Source organism: Lissotriton vulgaris, chromosome 12 (genome assembly GCF_964263255.1).
Source record: "Lissotriton vulgaris chromosome 12, aLisVul1.2, whole genome shotgun sequence".
Lineage (NCBI taxonomy): Eukaryota > Metazoa > Chordata > Amphibia > Caudata > Salamandridae > Lissotriton > Lissotriton vulgaris.
This window is the reverse complement of record NC_141700.1, coordinates 301,148,138-301,166,305: the sequence shown is the minus strand read 5'-3', so window position 1 is coordinate 301,166,305 and position 18,168 is coordinate 301,148,138. Positions and strand designations below refer to the sequence as shown.

The 18,168-nt window shown below is 41.3% G+C and overlaps 1 protein-coding gene across 1 annotated transcript in view; it reads left to right on the top strand.

Annotated features, from left to right (window-relative positions):
* The first annotated feature begins 2,020 nt into the window (after positions 1 to 2,020).
* DYNLRB2 (dynein light chain roadblock-type 2) overlaps positions 2,021 to 18,168 on the top strand; it is a 106,571-nt gene continuing 90,423 nt past the window's right edge. Inside the window, exons 1-2 of the mRNA XM_086945096.1 lie at positions 2,021 to 2,101; positions 9,077 to 9,152. Coding sequence (XP_086801222.1) covers positions 2,099 to 2,101; positions 9,077 to 9,152 — 79 coding nt within the window. The 5' untranslated portion in view covers positions 2,021 to 2,098. The remainder of the gene's footprint in view (positions 2,102 to 9,076; positions 9,153 to 18,168) is intronic.

Genomic DNA, 18,168 nt, shown 5'->3' with positions numbered 1-18,168 from the left:
GAGTTGTACCGACCGGCACCCTTGGATTAGTTGTGCGCGAATCTCTAGGCGCTGGTCCGGAAGTTCGCAGGCAATAGCTAGTTTCCGTAACCGGGCATAGAAAGAATCAATGGGCTCCGTCTCTCCCTGTCTGGCTTGGCGCAGCTTAAACCATTCGTAGTCAGGGTTCACCCTGGGGTCGAAGTAGAGGTTTAATGCCCGTACTGCGGCGTCGTAGTCTTGTTCTCCACCCCGGTCAGGCAATGTCTCAAAGAGTTCATATAGCTCATCTCCGCCATAACACATGAGCAAAGAGCGCTTGACTTTGCCATCGGTCTCACGGACGCCGATAAAATAGTGCTCCAATCTTCCAATCCACAGACGCCATCTTGCCGCAGCCGTGGGTGGATCCGCCAGTTCGCTGAACGGAGGAAGCGGCGCTGCAAGGCCATGCCCGGGGGGGGCTGCAGCAGCGGTTGCGGCAGCACCAGGAGCCGGACCAGGAACAACGAGGGGCTGCACCATGGCCGGGGGACCAGTAGGAGCAGGCGGTTGGTTCTGTGCAGGGGTCGCGGCAGCAGCACCACCATCGGCTTGCTGATTGCTCATTGTCGTAGCAGTAGTAGGAACACGTAGGAAAACACGATGTGGGAGGTTGAGACAGGGCAGGCACAGTGAGGTGCAGGTCCCACGTGGTAGAAGAGGCAGCGCCGGGTAACTAGGCTTTTATTCCAGGTTAGGCGTGCAGAACTATGCTGTAAAAACGGGCTCCGGATAGCCAGGGGTGCAGTGTTGGTTGATGAGGCAGTCGACCTGACTTGGAGTGAGCCGAGTCGCCGTCTGGTCAAGGGCCGAGAGAAAAAAAAAACTCCTTTCAAGTAAATCGCTGCGTCCGCCCAATGCGTGTGGATACGCAGGGCCCTTCGCACCGGTCGGCAGTCTGAAACGCGAGCTGACAGGGCTTACGCGACTTGGTGCAGTGTGCGCATGCGCGAGCTCACGGCTCCAAGCGCGGCCGCTGAGGTACGGGCGCGAGGGCCGAGGATCACCCCCCGATGCGCCGGCGGCAGGCGGTGGAGCGCACACGGAGGCAGCAGGAAGGCGAACGTCAGCGTGAGCGCCAGTAAGCGGCCAGAAAGCGGGCTGGGTGGCGGGCGTTGGTTGAGGCCTCGGAGAGGCGCGAGCTCACCTGACGCACCACGGCCTGGTGCACACGTCACACGCGGCAGCACCACCTCAGGGCTCGGCCGAGCAGGGTTGACCGGCACAGCTGCGTGGCGAGGCGCGGGTAACGAAGTCCGCCTCGTCGCCAGTGTGGTGTCCGGAGACACGGGGGCAAGGGAATGCCTAGGCCGCGAAGTGGGGCCTAACTATGACTGACACAAATGACGCAACACTGACTAACAGTTAGGGCCAAAGACCACGAGCGGTCTTATGGCCGTTTATTTATACTCAGGGGCTACCCCGCCCCCGAGGCGTATGCGTGCGTGTGTGCGTACGTGTGCGGGCCGGGTGGCTCCATTACTACAGAGGACATCATTTCGGTAAGTATTTTATTTTTTAATATTATCATTATTGGTGCCCCCAACACACACGTAAATGCCAGCGCCCACGGTTGCTGCGCCAGCCCAGGTTTTTTTCTAAGACTTGTAGTCTTACATTATAAAAAGGTACTACAAGTCCCGAAATTCAAAGAGAAAACCTGGACAGTTGAACCACATCATGCGGCCTGTAAACTTGGCAGCTATGCGTATTACCAAAACAAAAGACAACGCCCTCCCAACTAGCTACTCAAGTAGGCAAGCACTTTAGCACCCCAATAGGGCTAGAAAGCTCTGTATGAATTTTACAATAGGCTAATGTATTTAATTGGAAAATATCATTTGAGTCGCGTTTCAATGTTTAACAATGCCGATCATTAAATTAGTTGTGCGATCGCCTTACAAGAAAAGCACTCCTCGACACACTAACACTGACGGCTCACAACTTTTCTCTAGTCCAACTCCAAATTCTATGTAGACTTCCGGTTAACTGAGGCAATTTCCTCCTTCGCTTAGCAACCGACAGTGACGCGCAGAGCTACGGTTTGTTGACTGTTGGTCCCGACCGAGTTTCCGCAATGGTAAACCTGCTTTTGTGTTAATTTAATCCCTTGACAAATAAAACGCCGGCGTGTGGGAGTGTAATGCGTTTCGCTTTTGATTCTGCGGCGGGAGCGAGGAGGAGCCGTCCTCCCTGGAGGCCGTTTCCTTTTATTTTTTTTGCATGCTGCCGGTCTTCTTGCAGCTGGCCTCCACTTGGCTTTCCACACGCCCCCTTTTAGAATGGTCAGACTCGGCATTTTTTCGCCTGTGTTGAATTAATGCAAACCTGAACGGCTCTCGCTGTTGGACGAGAAAGTGTCTTTTTATTTCTGTTATTTCTGTGCTAGGGGTGTCAACGTTACTGTTACTTCTGTAGAGGTGACCGGGTGATTCGGGGCAAGTTGTTTTAATGTAAAACAAAACTGTAGGTTTGTTTGAAATGGAGTATTTCGGTATGGTTTCTTGAGAGCGAGCGTCATAGTTCTGAGCTTTTTCATTTTGTCGGTGTTGCGATTATAAACAAACAGACTGTTCAGGTCGTTCTTATCTGTGAAGTAAACATCATGCATCATTACAAAACGGACTATATTGCGAGGTTTATCTTAAGGTGTGTGTGGACAAATTTGACGAACTGAATTTAGTTTGTGTTGTCTGAGAAATGTCTTGTCACTGTGATCACAGTTAAAGAGTTTCACATTCGCTGTGTCAATTACGAAAGTAAGGTGTACAGGTTATGTATATGTTCTCGAGATTAGATTCATCTATCGTTAGAACGTGGCAAGGACGAGTTAAATGTCATCGTACTCAGTTACATATCAATATGTAAAATAAAATCTTAATAGGGTGAACTTTTTTGTACGACTACTCCATAGATGCCAAGGTTTAAAACTGCTTTTGTGTGACATTCTCATTGTAATTATATGTGACATTCAATGACAATGAGTGCCACTTTCTCGCGAGCAGAAATCAACCTATGAAGACATGGAAACATATAACTATAAGAAATTACACCCATTTGAGCAACTACAAACTCTAAGAGATCTTAAAACTGCTTCAAAGCACCAGAAACATAGCTGCCAAGTTTGCAGACTGCTTAATTGTGTCATGTTGGTGGTTTTAGTGTGCATATGAGCAGGGCCACTGCAATTATGCGATTTTGTGACTGCAGTGAATTCCGCATAATTGTAGATTCGCTGCATTTGCTACATAATCCATAGTCTGCTGCATAATCTGCAGATTTTAACAAAAAATGTTTTGTTTCTAGCTCAGGCGGTTCAAAAGTTAGGAAAAACCCAGCAGCAGCTGTTGCTGACTACAATGCCTCATAATTTGTTTTTCTTGCTGCATAGTTTACTCAACCCTGATGCATAATTTGACTCTCCCTTGCCTCATAATTCCAGTGGCCCTGCGTATGATTGACATTCTACTGTCCAATGAACAACACTCTGAGTGACACTTTCTCCTAAGGAAATTAAAGCAGTAATTAACCATTACTAAGATCTGTGAATGGGCTTCTGGTCTTCGGAGTGTTTGATCACTTCTGTTCTCTCTTCACACTGCTTTCATCTGCAGTCTTTCACAGTTAGCCACTTGTTGCCTCCTCTTCTTTTTAAAATCTTTAATCTGCATATTTTGTGTAATCTCTTTTCTCATCCTCACCTGTTTTTCAATGCGTCCTGAATGAACCACTTGTATGGCCCCATCAACACATACGCACCCACTCTCTCTTTCCTCAACTTTAAACACACAATTAATATTATGAGATGTGCGTATTACTCCTTCACACACGTTTATCTAAAATATAAATCACAATTGGCATATATGTGAAAATCTCTCTGCAGAGAGGCCAAGGACCCACAAACAAGCATTGTGGAAATCTCTCTATGCCTTCAGCCTCAGCCACACACGATCTATCATGCCATGTAATAAGCGCACTCACCATAAGCTTTAACTAACTCAGACACCTTTAACAAACCAAAACCGTGCACTGTAGAACAGGCCTGATAGAAATATAGCATTTTCAGAAAACCAGAATGAGGGAAGCCCATCAATGGTCATGATCGAGGGATAAAATATGTGAACTATGTGCCCAGGAAGAAGTGACAATTAGTTCATTTAAACGTCAATAATATGCAAAATGTAAATGATTTTAAATAATGGCATGAACCACTGTAATACTTTTGTGCTAATTGATTTGAAAGAAGCATTTAAATAAAATGTGAAATGAATGAACACGCTAAAAGATGGCGCTTATAGTGAATTAAAAATGTAGTCCGCTTTGATGTTATGAACTTGACGTCATTGATGTTGATTTGAAAAGAGAGAAAGTATGGCAACCGCCTACATTGAGAAAGGCGCTTAGCCAAAACGCGTGTGTGTGCATGAAACGTCTAATGACTTGTATATTTTTTCTCCCGTGAGTGCTGGTCACAGTTTGTTCTTGAGCAAGATACATAAAATACTTTATTTGGTTATAATTAACCATCAAAGTGTACGCAGACAGAAAGCACAGTGAGAATAAAATATAAAAACATTAAGTATACAATAACAATCCATGTATACATCATCCAAATTCAAAGAGAGAATATATTTATCATATAATAATAATAATCCTGTTGTGTTCTGTAATAAAATCAATGCAAAGTACGTCTTTGATTTCATAGAATAAAACTACATGCATAGCAGCATCGTAGCAGGTCTTAAAACAACATTTTGGCAGAAGCAGTACGGGGTAAATCAGTGCAAAAACTCCTCACAGGAGATAGTGCAAATTACGACCAGCAATCATATGCTAAAAGAGCAAGAGAGTTTCAGTTACAGTTTCCCAATAAAATCTCTCAATGTAAAATATATAAACATAGTATAAACATCCCAATCAACTTAAAAGAATTGGGGGGTAAAGTTCATAAAAGAAAGAATTACTTGTACGATGGGCACAAGCATTAAATGACTGCCTTTAAAATGCTGTTCCTCTTGTACCAGATTGCCTGTAGGAAGATGCTTACTGCAAATACTATTTTTGGAGTAGTATCACTTTTTAAAATTCTAAAAGCTACCAGGTGTCTGGATATTCTCATATCACGGTAAATTGGACGAATCCATTTGCGGCGAGAATTGTGGTACCCACGGCAGAAAAACATATGTATCTCATTCTCATCTCTCAAGCCACACGCTAGGCAAGTACTAGAGTCTTGTTACAAGTGCCATTTTTACGTAAATAATCTTAAAGGGAGGGTCCCATGTCGAAATCGTATATACAGGCTCCTAGCTAGAGGAGAGGATATTAAATCTAAAAATTGCTCAAAAACAGAAAAGACTTCAAATCTAGAAACAAATTGGTCAAAGGACCATTTTAACTTTTTATTATGGAGCCACCATTTATATAAGCCCAATAGCGAGCGTTCAGAATGATACGGTCTGCTTTGCAAATTACAGTTGGCTCGTCCCAGTAGCTTTGCAAACTCAATTTCCCCAACTAAGCACAAACAAATTTAACCCAAGGGAGAGTCCAAGCTCCTGGACCTTTTAACAAGTTTATAAGCAAATCTTTGTAATTTCCTAACTCGCCTGTAGTCCAAAGGCGGACCCAGTACACTAACATTTTTAAAACAGCCAGTCCAGCAATTCTTTTCAGTCCCAAATTAAAATATAATGGGGTAAGGGGTGAGCTAGATGGAACGGAAAGCAGCTGCCTAATGAAATTGTTTTCAGCTATAGTTAGCAGGTGAGAGTCAACACAATCCCAAATCTCAGCACCATAAAGCGCCACATCTTGAGATTTGTGAAATCAGAAATTTTACCTAAACCTCAATTATAAATTCAAGCAATCAATGTCAACTGAAGGATAAAACCAACTTTATTAGTTTACCCTGACAAAAATTTATGTCATTTGTTTTTTACTCAATTATCGAATTGTTTTTAACACAGAACAAAGATAGTTATCAACTTCATGTATTGCCATATGTTTTGAAAAAACCAATCATGAATATTTACAATAGAAAACACAGTGGAAAACATATAAATGTGCATACAACAATAATGTGCTCGTGATTATACTAAAACATGGAGCAATTTGATCACAAACTTGAAAAAATCACAATGATAAGTACACAACAAGAGGCGCCAAAATACTTTCCAGAATAGCGCCCCAATTCCTGAAACAGTATAAATCTTTTGCAATTCAGGAAGAAATGCCCATTCCTGCATCAATAACACTGACAATGAATGTTACTAGAGGGATAAATGCCGACGCGTTTCGAATCCCGCTAACTGATTCACAGGATTCTCATCAGGGCATGTTATTGCGGAAAGAGGCATACCTTATTTTGAAATTTGACAGCGTCAATAAGGGCCTCAACTGTCTTAGTGAAATTAATAGGGCGTGAGATTCACGGGCCTGTACATAGCACTACAAATCCCAGAAGTCACCAGAATGAATTCGCGGCCACTAAGGTCCTGATTGGCCACAAATTATCACTTGATACATCTAATAATCGGCCGGCACTGATGCGGACACCTACAACCCGTGAGTGCCGTGTTGCAGTGAAACTGACGAGTGGGGACAAACGTGCAGTATAACGGTAAGTTCCGGCAACATAGCAGGGTCCGTTTCATTTATTTTTTTAACAAACAGACCAGCCGAGTGATTCTCCCCCGCCTTTTTTAATTCATACAGAAAGAAACCCTTGAAATCGGAGCAAGATTATTTTCCGCGCTTGCAGATTCCAAAATGAGTAAGTCGCTGATTTCTTTCTATACACCGGCCTCATTAGGGCAGCGGACACATAAAATCCTTATTTACGATACATAATGATTTTTCAGAGATGTAATACAGTGGGAAATGAAACAATCCTTCCGGGACACGGCAGACACGCCGCCGGAGCACGTGAAGTTAAGGTAAATGCTTCCCTCTGCTCGCAGACGAACTTTAGTGAGTAACATCTTGTCCCCTTGAGAATGATGTCTGACACAGTGTCCACTCTGTTTCAGCTGACACCCACAGCATACACGACACCACAAAGCAAGCGCATCCTTGGGCAAGAATCATACAAGGTATGCCGCATCCTTGCGATGCATAGATTTCAAATTTTTGTTTGGATTGAGGAACCCCTGTTTTGATAAAACACTCCTTTCTTTTTTGTAAATAGTACCCATGGACCTGACTCACACTGCACTGCTGAGAATCCTGTGAATCAGTTAGCCGGATTCAAAACGCGTCAGCATTTCTCCCTCTAGTAACATTCATTGTCAGTGTTATTGATGCAGGAATGGGCATTTCTTCCTGAATTGCAAAAGATTTATACTGTTTCAGGAATTGGGGAGCTATTCTGGAAAGTATTTTGGCGGCTCTTGTTGTGTACTTATCATTGTGATTTTTTCAAGTTTGTGATCAAATTGTTCCATGTTTTAGTATAATCACGAGCACATTATTGTTGTATGCACATTTATATGTTTTCCACTGTGTTTTCTATTGTAAATATTCATGATTGGTTTTTTCAAAACATATGGCAATACATGAAGTTGATGACTATCTTTGTTCTGTGTTAAAAAACAATTCGATAATTGAGTAAAAAACAAATGACATAAATTATTGTCAGGGTAAACTAATAAAGTTGTGTTTATCCTTCAGTTGACATTTATTGCTTGAATTTATTATTGAGGTTTAGGTAAAATTTTTGATTTCACATTACATTGTGGCCCAACCTACCCTCTTTCCCATTGGGCCCAACCACCCCTTTCCTTTGACATCTTGAGATTTGGCACAATACATTTCCAATTTCCATGCCCTTTCCAAGCACCATATATTTGGTTTTTTTCATGTTTGGCCCCAAGCCCCTAGATTTGCAAAAGCATACAAATAATCAATTAACATTTGGAGCCCAGGGGTGTCTTGGAAATAAGAAGGGAATCGTCGGCGAAAAGAAGAATTGGTATCTTTCTGTTGTACAAGACAGGGGAATCATTTCTGCATTGTTCCATAGCATCCGCAACGTCATTCATATATAGAGAGAACAGTGTTTGCACGAGAGCACAGCACTGGCACATGCCTCACTTAATGGAGAAATGGAGATTCGGTCAGACATTTCTCCATGTGAGCCCCAACGAACTTTGGTGCAATTTTCCTCATGTAATTTACGTATGAGTTGGATAAGATTACCTGGGGCTTCCATGTTTATCAAAACCCACCTTAAGTTTGAGCATGGGATAAGATCAAACGCGCCTCTTAAATCTACGAATGCCACATAAAGCTTTTGGTTTTGTATTAAAACTAATTACAATAAAAAATCGTGAACCTTAAAATCTAATAAATTGTACTAACCTTTGCCCTAAAAGACATAATAAATATGTTATTCTACATGATATTTTGATTTATGTATTCATTCTATTAAAAGGTATTCACAAATGTTTGTGAGTTACTACTAAAACACACATTTAATTTGTATTTAAACACGTTCCAAATTGCATTTCTAATGGGCTAAAAAATGTTAGTTTCAAAATATGTGGTCACATCTCTCACATGTATGACTGCCTCTACGTGCCTAAGGTTGGTACGCCTGTAAGGCAAACAGTCACATGTTTGCATTGAGGTCCCGTGTCACGAGTCATACCTGCAGTAAGTCCTGTATCAGCTTAATACAAAGTGGCCTGAAGAAGCAAAATGTAAGGCTGTGAAACGTGTTGGCTGTAAATACTGTGTTTATAGGAATAATTCAACTGTAAATCAGCTGGAATAGTCAACTGTTATTCAGTTGTTGAAACACTTAGTAATGATATGCAAGTCTACGTTCTGATAATACATTTGTGTTATTTCTTATAACAATGTGTTTAGAATTAGTTTGAATAAGAATTCAATTGGATGTGTATGTGTTATTCTGGTATACTATTGGTACAAATTATCTCCCTACGAAACCTTTAGTTAGTATGGTTTAACTATCACCTTGTCCTTAATCATTATGCTGTAAAGGAATTTTTAAGTTCTGTATCAACATTATTGATCTGTTTTTTCCCAAAAGGCTGAAGTAGAAGAAACACTGAAGAGGATTCAGGCTCATAAAGGTGTTATTGGAACTATAGTAGTAAATTCTGATGGTAAATATATTTCTTATTTGAATTAAATGCAAAATAGAATTATGCTGTAGCTTATCTAACCTGAATCCCATAAATGGTCAGGGCTTTTACAACACACTTCTTGCCCTTTTTGATGACTTTACTTGTTTACATCCACACCACAGTAAATTTCTGTTATAAAAGATATGAAGATTAAATCTGCATTCTTTTACTACTGTTAAGAAATAATCTTAACTGGGCCGTAGGGTATTTTTAAAAAAATGTTATGATGTAACGATAGTCTTATGTAAGAAAGTGCTTGAAAATGTATGTAAATTGCCCCAGCCAATCTACACTTCTGAGAGCATTGTATTTCTTAAATGTTAAGTTAAAAAATAATATAGTTTGCATTCCTATATTATCACTTATAATTCATTCTTGTTATGACTGTCAATGCCTTTGCTTAATCCGTAATAGTTTGCAGGTAAAGACTATGGAGACTTAGAAGGCTACACACTTATAAGGCGCAAATAGCGTCCTAAAACAAAAAATGGTCACTGGTCTATGGTTCCCAAATTTTCATAACCATAATCTCATACAATTGAAAGACTATTACAAATAAATGCTGTGCAAAATGTCTGTACCTCAATGACATAACTAAGTTCGTAAGCTTTTAGGTTATACAGTTTTTATAGCTTGTTTGCAAATCCTGTATTAACGTGAACCTCTAACCAAGCCACAGGGTTATTGTAGTTGATAGCGCGCCTACATTCTTGATTTCACAATCTGGAGGAGTATAATTTTATTTTTTGGAAGGGTGAGTGATGACTCTTCATGAAACCAGCATGAGTGTATCTTGAGTAGATTCTGTAAGTGAAAGTGCCTAACTCCCCAGATGTATCATTTCTGTTATTTTATTACATAGCTTTCAGTACATTCTTCCCTTTTTGGCTGTTTTTGTGGTGTCCTTAATCCTAAAGGTCTAGGGACAGACACCACAAATGCAGCCAACAAGGAAGATTGTACAAACTGCACATTTACAGATACCTAGGGATGCTATAGGCTTACCCCCTAAGAAGGGTGACCTTCAACCTTTCTACCTGCCTATAGTTTTGAAGAGTTGCGCTCCAGCCATCCCTATGTCAAGGCGCCATTTTTTGAATAGTCGTAATATCTACCAATACCTAGCAATAAATCTTTCAAGACCATTCTCTTTTAACAGAACACAGTTTGAGGAGTGAGTTCACGCATGAGATCTCTAATAAGATGGGCAAAGTCTTACGACAAATGTAGTCATTTTGTTCATTCTCTGAGAAATACAGGCCATTCAAAATAGCATGCCCAAAGATAGAATACTGTGTTTTGTTAGTCACTGTAGGAAATAGCCCTTTAATCCACTATCTGCATACTTGTTGATTCACCAATAAAATCAAATAACACACCAACTTTGTGCACTCATTTGCCTCTTTCCCATAATAAAACAATGTGCCAAATATAATTGAAGTATCACTTTCTCTGATTTGCGAGCCCAAAATGGAAAACGTATTTGTATTTACAGACTGCCTGAAGTCAAATGGTAGGACAGTTCAAAGGATGTGGATATTGTTCACATAAGCAAACCGCAATTTGGACAGGCCATTTCTCATCTTGTGTAGTATTTACTGAAATGTGTTTTCTTCTGGATGGGTCAACTGTAACAGCTTTATATAGAAGAGCAATATATGTTTTTGCTAGTTATCTTGGATCAAAGTTGTTGGAGCTCAATGCTCCCACTTCTTTGGTGGAGGCTTAATTTCTTTTCACAGCAATATCATGCAGGAGGATATATCCTGTAGAAACTTCTTGTGTGCATATGGTTTGTGATGTAAGTTCTAATTCAATATCTTATTTTATTATTCCATGCTTAAACGTGGCAGGTCACTAAAACTATTCCATCACACAGTCACAAAGTTTACCATCAAAATCAAATTTCCCAAAATTACAGGCCAACAAGTCTGAGTAGAGAGCTAAGAGCATTTTGGATGCATTTCAGCATGCTTACGAGACCCAGTTATGCCAATATAAACCATACTGTGACATTCCTACTATATATACATGAGTCCTTCGTGTTCTTGTAGTTTAATTATTTTCAGACAAACATTTTTTAAGATTTTGGGTGCTGCATATTTATATCAAAACTTGACCCGTCATATTGTATGTTGTAAAAGAGCTGAAGCTAAGGAATCTATCATGTATTTCGTGTAGAGATGAATTCCTCGCAAGAAATGCTAATTAGCAGTTCTTGATTCTTGCAATTTCTACTCTGATAAATTAAGAGTCTCCTTTTACACAGGAGACGGTTTAGGAAGAATGGATATCTTCAACACATTCACAGTCCCAAAGACGGAAAGAAACTTTGTGTTTTAGTAACCTTTGTCTTTGTAACCTTCATATGATTAATAGGTGCCAGATCCTTTAAGTTACTGGTGCCCTCAAAGCCTCCTTTCATTTCCCAATTATGAAGAATCCCGATCTACATTGCAGATTTTCCAGTTTTAATGTAAAGAAAATCATAATTTTATTAAAAAAGGCACGGCGGCTAATATTATGCATATCCCTTTTAATACCGCCCAAACACAGCAGCAACAATATCTAGAACTTAGAATACAATATAACATTCCAGAATTTAGAACATGAATAAGTCCCCATGAGCAGCAGACATCTTCCTCTTTTGTGACTGCGAAAAAACAATAAATAATAAACTCCAAAATTCCTCTGTCTTCAAACTTCTCCAGACTCCATTTCCAAACTTCCTCTTTCCAACTCGAACATCCTCATCATCATCATCTTCATCTTCATCCTTAAAACAAACAAAACAAATTAATCACAGGGCGGGCACAGAGGAGGGATAATATTAGCCTCCGTGCCTTTTTTAATAAAATCATGATTTTCTTTACATTAAAACTGTGGAAAATCTGCATTTTATGTCAAAGGCCCGGAGGCCAACATTATGCATGTTCAAAGTTCTTCAAAACCTTCCCTAAAACATTTTCCACAGGCTTAAAGTAAAACTTCCTGAATGCTAAATCATTTGACCCATCTGCAGCCTTTAAAATACCACCCAGACTGAACCCTTTAACAAAGGTTTTACTAGCCATAGCTCCTCTCACAGAATGCGACCCAAAAATGCCAATATCCACTCCTGCCTTGAACATCACATTCCTTATCCATCTTGCCAATGTAGGAGCTGACACAGCCTTTTAAGGATTAACATAAGAGATCAACAATTGATTACAATCTCTTTTCCTCAAAGCAAAAGTTCTTCTCTCATATTCCTTAAGACATTTAACCACACAAAAAAACTCTCACCCTCCAAATACAGGTAAAAAATTGTCCTAGACATAGTATTTGTCCTTCTCTTTAACTCAAAACATACTCCCTCTGGTTGATAAAACCTCAAATCCACATCCAAAGCACTAACATCTGATACTCTCCTAAAAGAGACCAGACATAAAAGCATCGTCACCTTCCATGTTAAAAACTTCAAATCCAAACCTGAATTCTGCCCCCAACTCTCAAGCTCTCTCAACACCAAATTTACGTCCCAAAGTGAATCATACTTTGCCTTCGGCGGATTAACCACCCTAACACTCTTAACCAACCTCCTTACTAAAACATGCTGTCCCACCGGAACTCCATCCACAAAATCATGACCTGCTGAAATTGCAGATCTACTCAAATTAACCGAATTATATGCCAAACCACTACAAAAGAGACCTGACAAATAATTTGCCACCTCTACCACAGGTGCCGAAATGGGATCCAAGTTCCTCTCAACACACCAACCGTTCCACTTTCTCCAAGCCGATTCATACACCTTAGATGTTCCCTTAGACCACGACTTTGACACAAGCTCTTCAGCCTCCTTTGATAATCCCTGCATTTGCCAAATTCTCCTGAAATCAACCATGCCATCAACTTCAACTGCCCTGAGATCACCAGGTCGTGAAAATTTCCTTGAGCATCCATCAAAATATCCCTGCAATCTGGCACAACTGCCGGATCCTCCACCAACAAATTCATCACATCCGGGAACCATACTCTTTCTTTCTAAAAGGGAGTTATCAGAACCAACTCTATCTCCTCCCTTCTGACCTTGTTCAGAACTCTCTGAATTATTGAAAACGTGGGAAATGCATAACATCTTCCCCCTTTCCAGCTCTGCAGGAAAGCATCCACTCCCTTCGCCTCTGGATCCGGCCTCCAACTGTAAAATTCCTTCAGCTGAGCATTCAACCTGTCTGCAAACAGATCCACATACAAAGGCCCTGTGAGAAGTTGGCCTGATATATGATGTCTCCAATTCTGGGGGCACCTTGTATCAGTCCAAACAATCCCTTATGGTGATGGTTGTAAGCCAACCTTATAGACAAGCTATCCTAAGGGTAGCATGGACTAAGCAGCCTTAACACCTTAGCTGCTTGTAAACATTTCTCCCCAGTGCTGCGCTGTCCATTAGAACTAGTGCTGAATGGACGTTCAATGGTCGTGCGCAGCACTGGGGAGGTAGCGCTGCTGACGACCATTGGCCGTCAGCAGCACTTAAGGGGTTAAAGGCTTAACTCAAGAGGTCGTGTTAAGCAAGCTGTTTTACCAATCACAATCCTGTAATATCAAATGAAAGGACACCACACAAGTTATATATTATAAAAATATATGTATTTATTACTAGTATAATCCTCTATACTCTTTATGAGTCAAATTACTTAGGCTTACCTATAAAAGTAATCTTGTACGTAGGAAGCAGGAACTCAGGGAACTTGCCTGGGATGCCCTGAACCAAGCATCGGTACTACGGGACAGTAGGCTGTTTTGGTCTACGGTTAACAGCCCTTTCCTTGCCAATGAAGAGTTTCCCAAATTGTCAGCGCAGGTTAGCGAAGCCAATTGGGTCTCCCATTTTTCTGGTATTTTTAACCCACCCGGGGGAGACTCTGACGGTCCTACTATCCCGATGTCTGACACTAGGATACCTTTGGATATTACCCTATCAGAGGTGGTTATCTCCCTAAGCCAGAGCAAAGGTGGAAAGGCACCGGGACCCGATGGGGTACCGGTAGATCTGTACAAATCTAACCCCAGTCTTTGGTGCCCACTCCTGACCCAGGTGTTTAATGCATCAGTCCTGGAGAACACCCCTCCTACTTGGAGTGAATCCCTAATTCTACGTATTTACAAGAAGGGAGATAGAGGCGAGGCAAAGAACTATCGCCCTATCTCCCTTCTTGATTCCTCCCTGAAGATTATGAGTAGGGTTCTCCTTATAAGGCTTGAGGAGTGGGTTGAAGAAAATAATATCATGGCTGAATCCCAATTTGGTTTTCGCAAAGGCTTAGGGACTACGGAGCAGTGCCTTAACCTTGACCTCCTTATAGGGAAATATACGAGAGCGAAACAAGGGTCCCTATTTCTCTGTTTTGCCGATCTCTCGAGCGCCTTTGACCTTGTGGACCATGAACTCTTGTGGTGCACTTTACTGGCCATGGGCGCCCCCCGGCAATCATTCACTTTCTGGCTCGTCTCTATAATAAGCTGTCGGCCCAGATACGTTTTGGTCCGTCGGGTGAATGTACTGAGAAAATCAGGGTTAAGTCAGGCATAAGGCAGGGCTGTGTACTGCCCCCCCTGCTATTTTCCCTCTTTATCAATTCCATTGAATCTGAACTCAAAAAGGTCCAGGCTGATTCCCCTCAAGTCGGTGGACTTCCCGTACCAGTTCTGCTTTATGCCGACGATACGGTGCTTCTCTCGCGTACTCCAAATGGGCTACAGAAACTTATGAATACTTTTTATGATTTTATTAATGCGAGGAAATTGAAAATAAATAACACCAAGACCTTTATTATGGCCTGTGGTAAACGGATGAAGTCTGTTATGCCGTTCCATTTTAACAATCATAATATTGAGGTAGTGGATAGGTTCTGCTACCTCGGTGTTACCTTTAACAACAAGGGGACATGGTCCAGGGGATTTCAAATGTTAATGGTAGAATGGCCAAAAGCTCATCTGGTATTTTTCGATTCGCTGCAAAGCTAGGAAGCCGTCGTATACCTGATATGGTAGACATTTACAGGCATAGATGTGCGTCTATTGCTCTGTACGGCTCTGGTATTTGGGGCTATAGTCAGCATAGGACACTGCAAAATACCGAGAATGGGTTCCTTAGAAGATTGCTTTGCCTACCTCCCTCGGCACCTACTGTACTGTGCCATAGCGAAGTCCGTTTAAATTATCTGACTGATCTTATGGGATTAAGACCCCTCATGGTATGGAGGTCAATATGGGCTAAAGAAGAGACTACTTTTTCTAGGAAGATTATCACCGATTGTTTGAAGTTGGACAAAGTCCTTAAGATTCCCTGGCTAAGCTATGTCTCTTCTACTTATGGCAAGGTATTTAATTTTGACATCATTAAGGATCCCTATTGTGCCGTTACTGTATCGAAAAAGGAACTTAAAGATGTTTTCATCCAAACTAAGTCTGATATGCGTAGGGTAAAGTGTACTACCATGTCTACCTATGTATTTTATCACACCACTAAACCTGAAGAAAAGGGCATGCCTATGTACTTAAAATTCATAACCAAGCAGTCCCATCAGTTTGTTCTGACACGACTCAGACTTGGTATAGTACATAATTTAGTTGCCTTCCCTGAGATGAAACTTCCTAGCCATTCCCCCTGTCCTTGTGATGGTCAGACTAGGCAAAGTACTCGGCACTTCATGCTTATTTGTCCACTTTATATGCATCTTCGCCGTCTCTATCTCAGACCTATGTTTTTAAGATTATCAGTGTATACTATTACCCAAGCCATGGAATTATTATTTGCACTTGACTCTGCGGACACCTGTTTTTTTACTGCTACTTTTTTACTCCAAGCCATTTCTCATAGGAAAAGTCTGGTGTTTTAAATCTTCCGAAATTTTTCATTTCTGAGCTATTGTTTTATTATAATGTTTGTATTGTGTTTTATTGTACGCTTTTGTGATTGTTTTTAATAGTCGAATAAAGCTTGAAATTGAAATTGAGTCTAGAACAGAGGTCTTCAATCTGTGGGGCGTGACCCCCATGGGGGCCATGGAGTCAGGGGAAGGGGGTCGTGCTTTCCTGGGCCTCACTTCTGCTGGGACTCTTGGAAAAACAAAAAAAAAACGTCCCCGGACAGTTCATTATGAAATTAAAGCTTTAAAAGCTGTAATGCCTTTCTGGGAGTGTTCACTTGTGAAACCTGAGCTGATCAGACAGCTAAACAAGGTTTCCTTCCAGGATGCATGTTTGTCTGAATGGAACGGAAATATGTGCTACCAGTTAATTGAAAAATGTAAAGGGCAATTTGCAGCTGCAAAGAATGATTGGGAGCCGGTACTGGTTTTTCATTGATACAATCACTGGAAGTGTTGTGATGAACTGTGAAGTGTGTGCATCTAATGGTATATATATTTACATAGTGCTTACTATCCCAGAGGAGGTGTTGAAGGCCAGTAAGGAGCGGGAAAGCAAGCATTTGCAATGCAATAGGTTGCGCAATTGAGAAAGATTGACCTATTGGCATTGTAAATAACAATGCATTTTAGTATTGCAGGTTTTTTGTAAACACACAAATGAATGGCATTGTCATTTACAATGCCAAAAGGTCAAAATCTCTCAATTGCGCAAATTATTACATTGCAAATGCTTGTTCTGCCAGTGGCCAAGAACAAAAAAATGAACAATTCTGGAATGTGGCCACTTTGTTGGAGAGTGCCCCGGCCTAATTATGATCCCAGACACTGATGGCCTATGGTGGCCACATGCATTAACCGCATCGTTGCGGCGGCTTTTCCCGCTGTGTACGGCAAATTTAAAAAAGCGGCGTTACATGACGAGCTCAGCTCTTCATCAGCACACGACCACTGTGGCTGATGACGAGCTGAGCTCGTCATCCGCAGCGAAGAGGTTAATATTTGGGGACTGTTTTTCATCAGGTTCTGACCCAGAGAAAGAAAGAGAGAAAGGGGAGGCCAATAGAAAGCGGTGACAAATGGAGAAAATAAGCATGAAAAAGAACCAGCAAAAGTGAGTTAAAAAGACACGGAAAGAAGGGTGGTGGTAAAAAAAAACAGGTGCAATCAAGACTAGGATCCTTGGTCATCAGTAAGCACAACATTCAGTATAGCACTAGCTATGGACTGCTAAGAAAAAATGTGGGCCACTACTCTTATGTTTATTACAAATTCAGCACTGACCCAGTGCCTAAACACAAAAAAAACGAGACAACGGACTGTGACTTATTGCTATATTTGGGTATTTATAAGGTGCAAACACAGATTGACGGTCTCTCTGGAGAAAATTAAGCACACTCATCACTTTAGTTCAGAAAGGTGTTAAAATGCAAATACTTTTTCACAAAATAAAACATATTTTGGCAAAACTTATCATTGTGAATTTTTGGGTAGTTCTTTTTGGAGACTTTTTGTTTGAACTGTGTAGTAAGCCTCTGAAACCAATCCGTTTATGGTTGTCGAGGATGGTTGTACCAGGTTAGAGAAATTTTTGTCAGAGAGGGTCCTTGCACCTAAAAAGTTTAGACAGGGGGGTCTCTGCATCAAAAAGTTTGAAGACCTCTGGTCTAGAAGCACAAGCGTTTAAACCAAAGCACAGTTAAACATATAGAAGTTGCACAATTGTGGATGAGGCCCAGGGGCCACGCAACCCATATATCAAAAAAGTGGTATAAGTATCACTAATCGAACAGTGGTCAGGCCTAGGGCCTGGGGAATCGCTGGGAGCAGCCGGGACTAGCAAGTCCGGAAAAGCCCGCGGGATTCGGGTGCAGCGCTTAAAGCACACACATGCACCAATGCAAAGTCAATGGTGCGTAAAAGTTATAAAGTTACTGCAAAAGGAGACTTCCCCTTAACCCAGACGGACAAAACTTTAGACACATATACTAGAGGTGTGTACCAGTGCAGGAGCACTGGCGTTGCTGAGTTACCTCACCCACAGGAAGCGGGCGCACGGGTGCAAAGTAGTGTCGGGT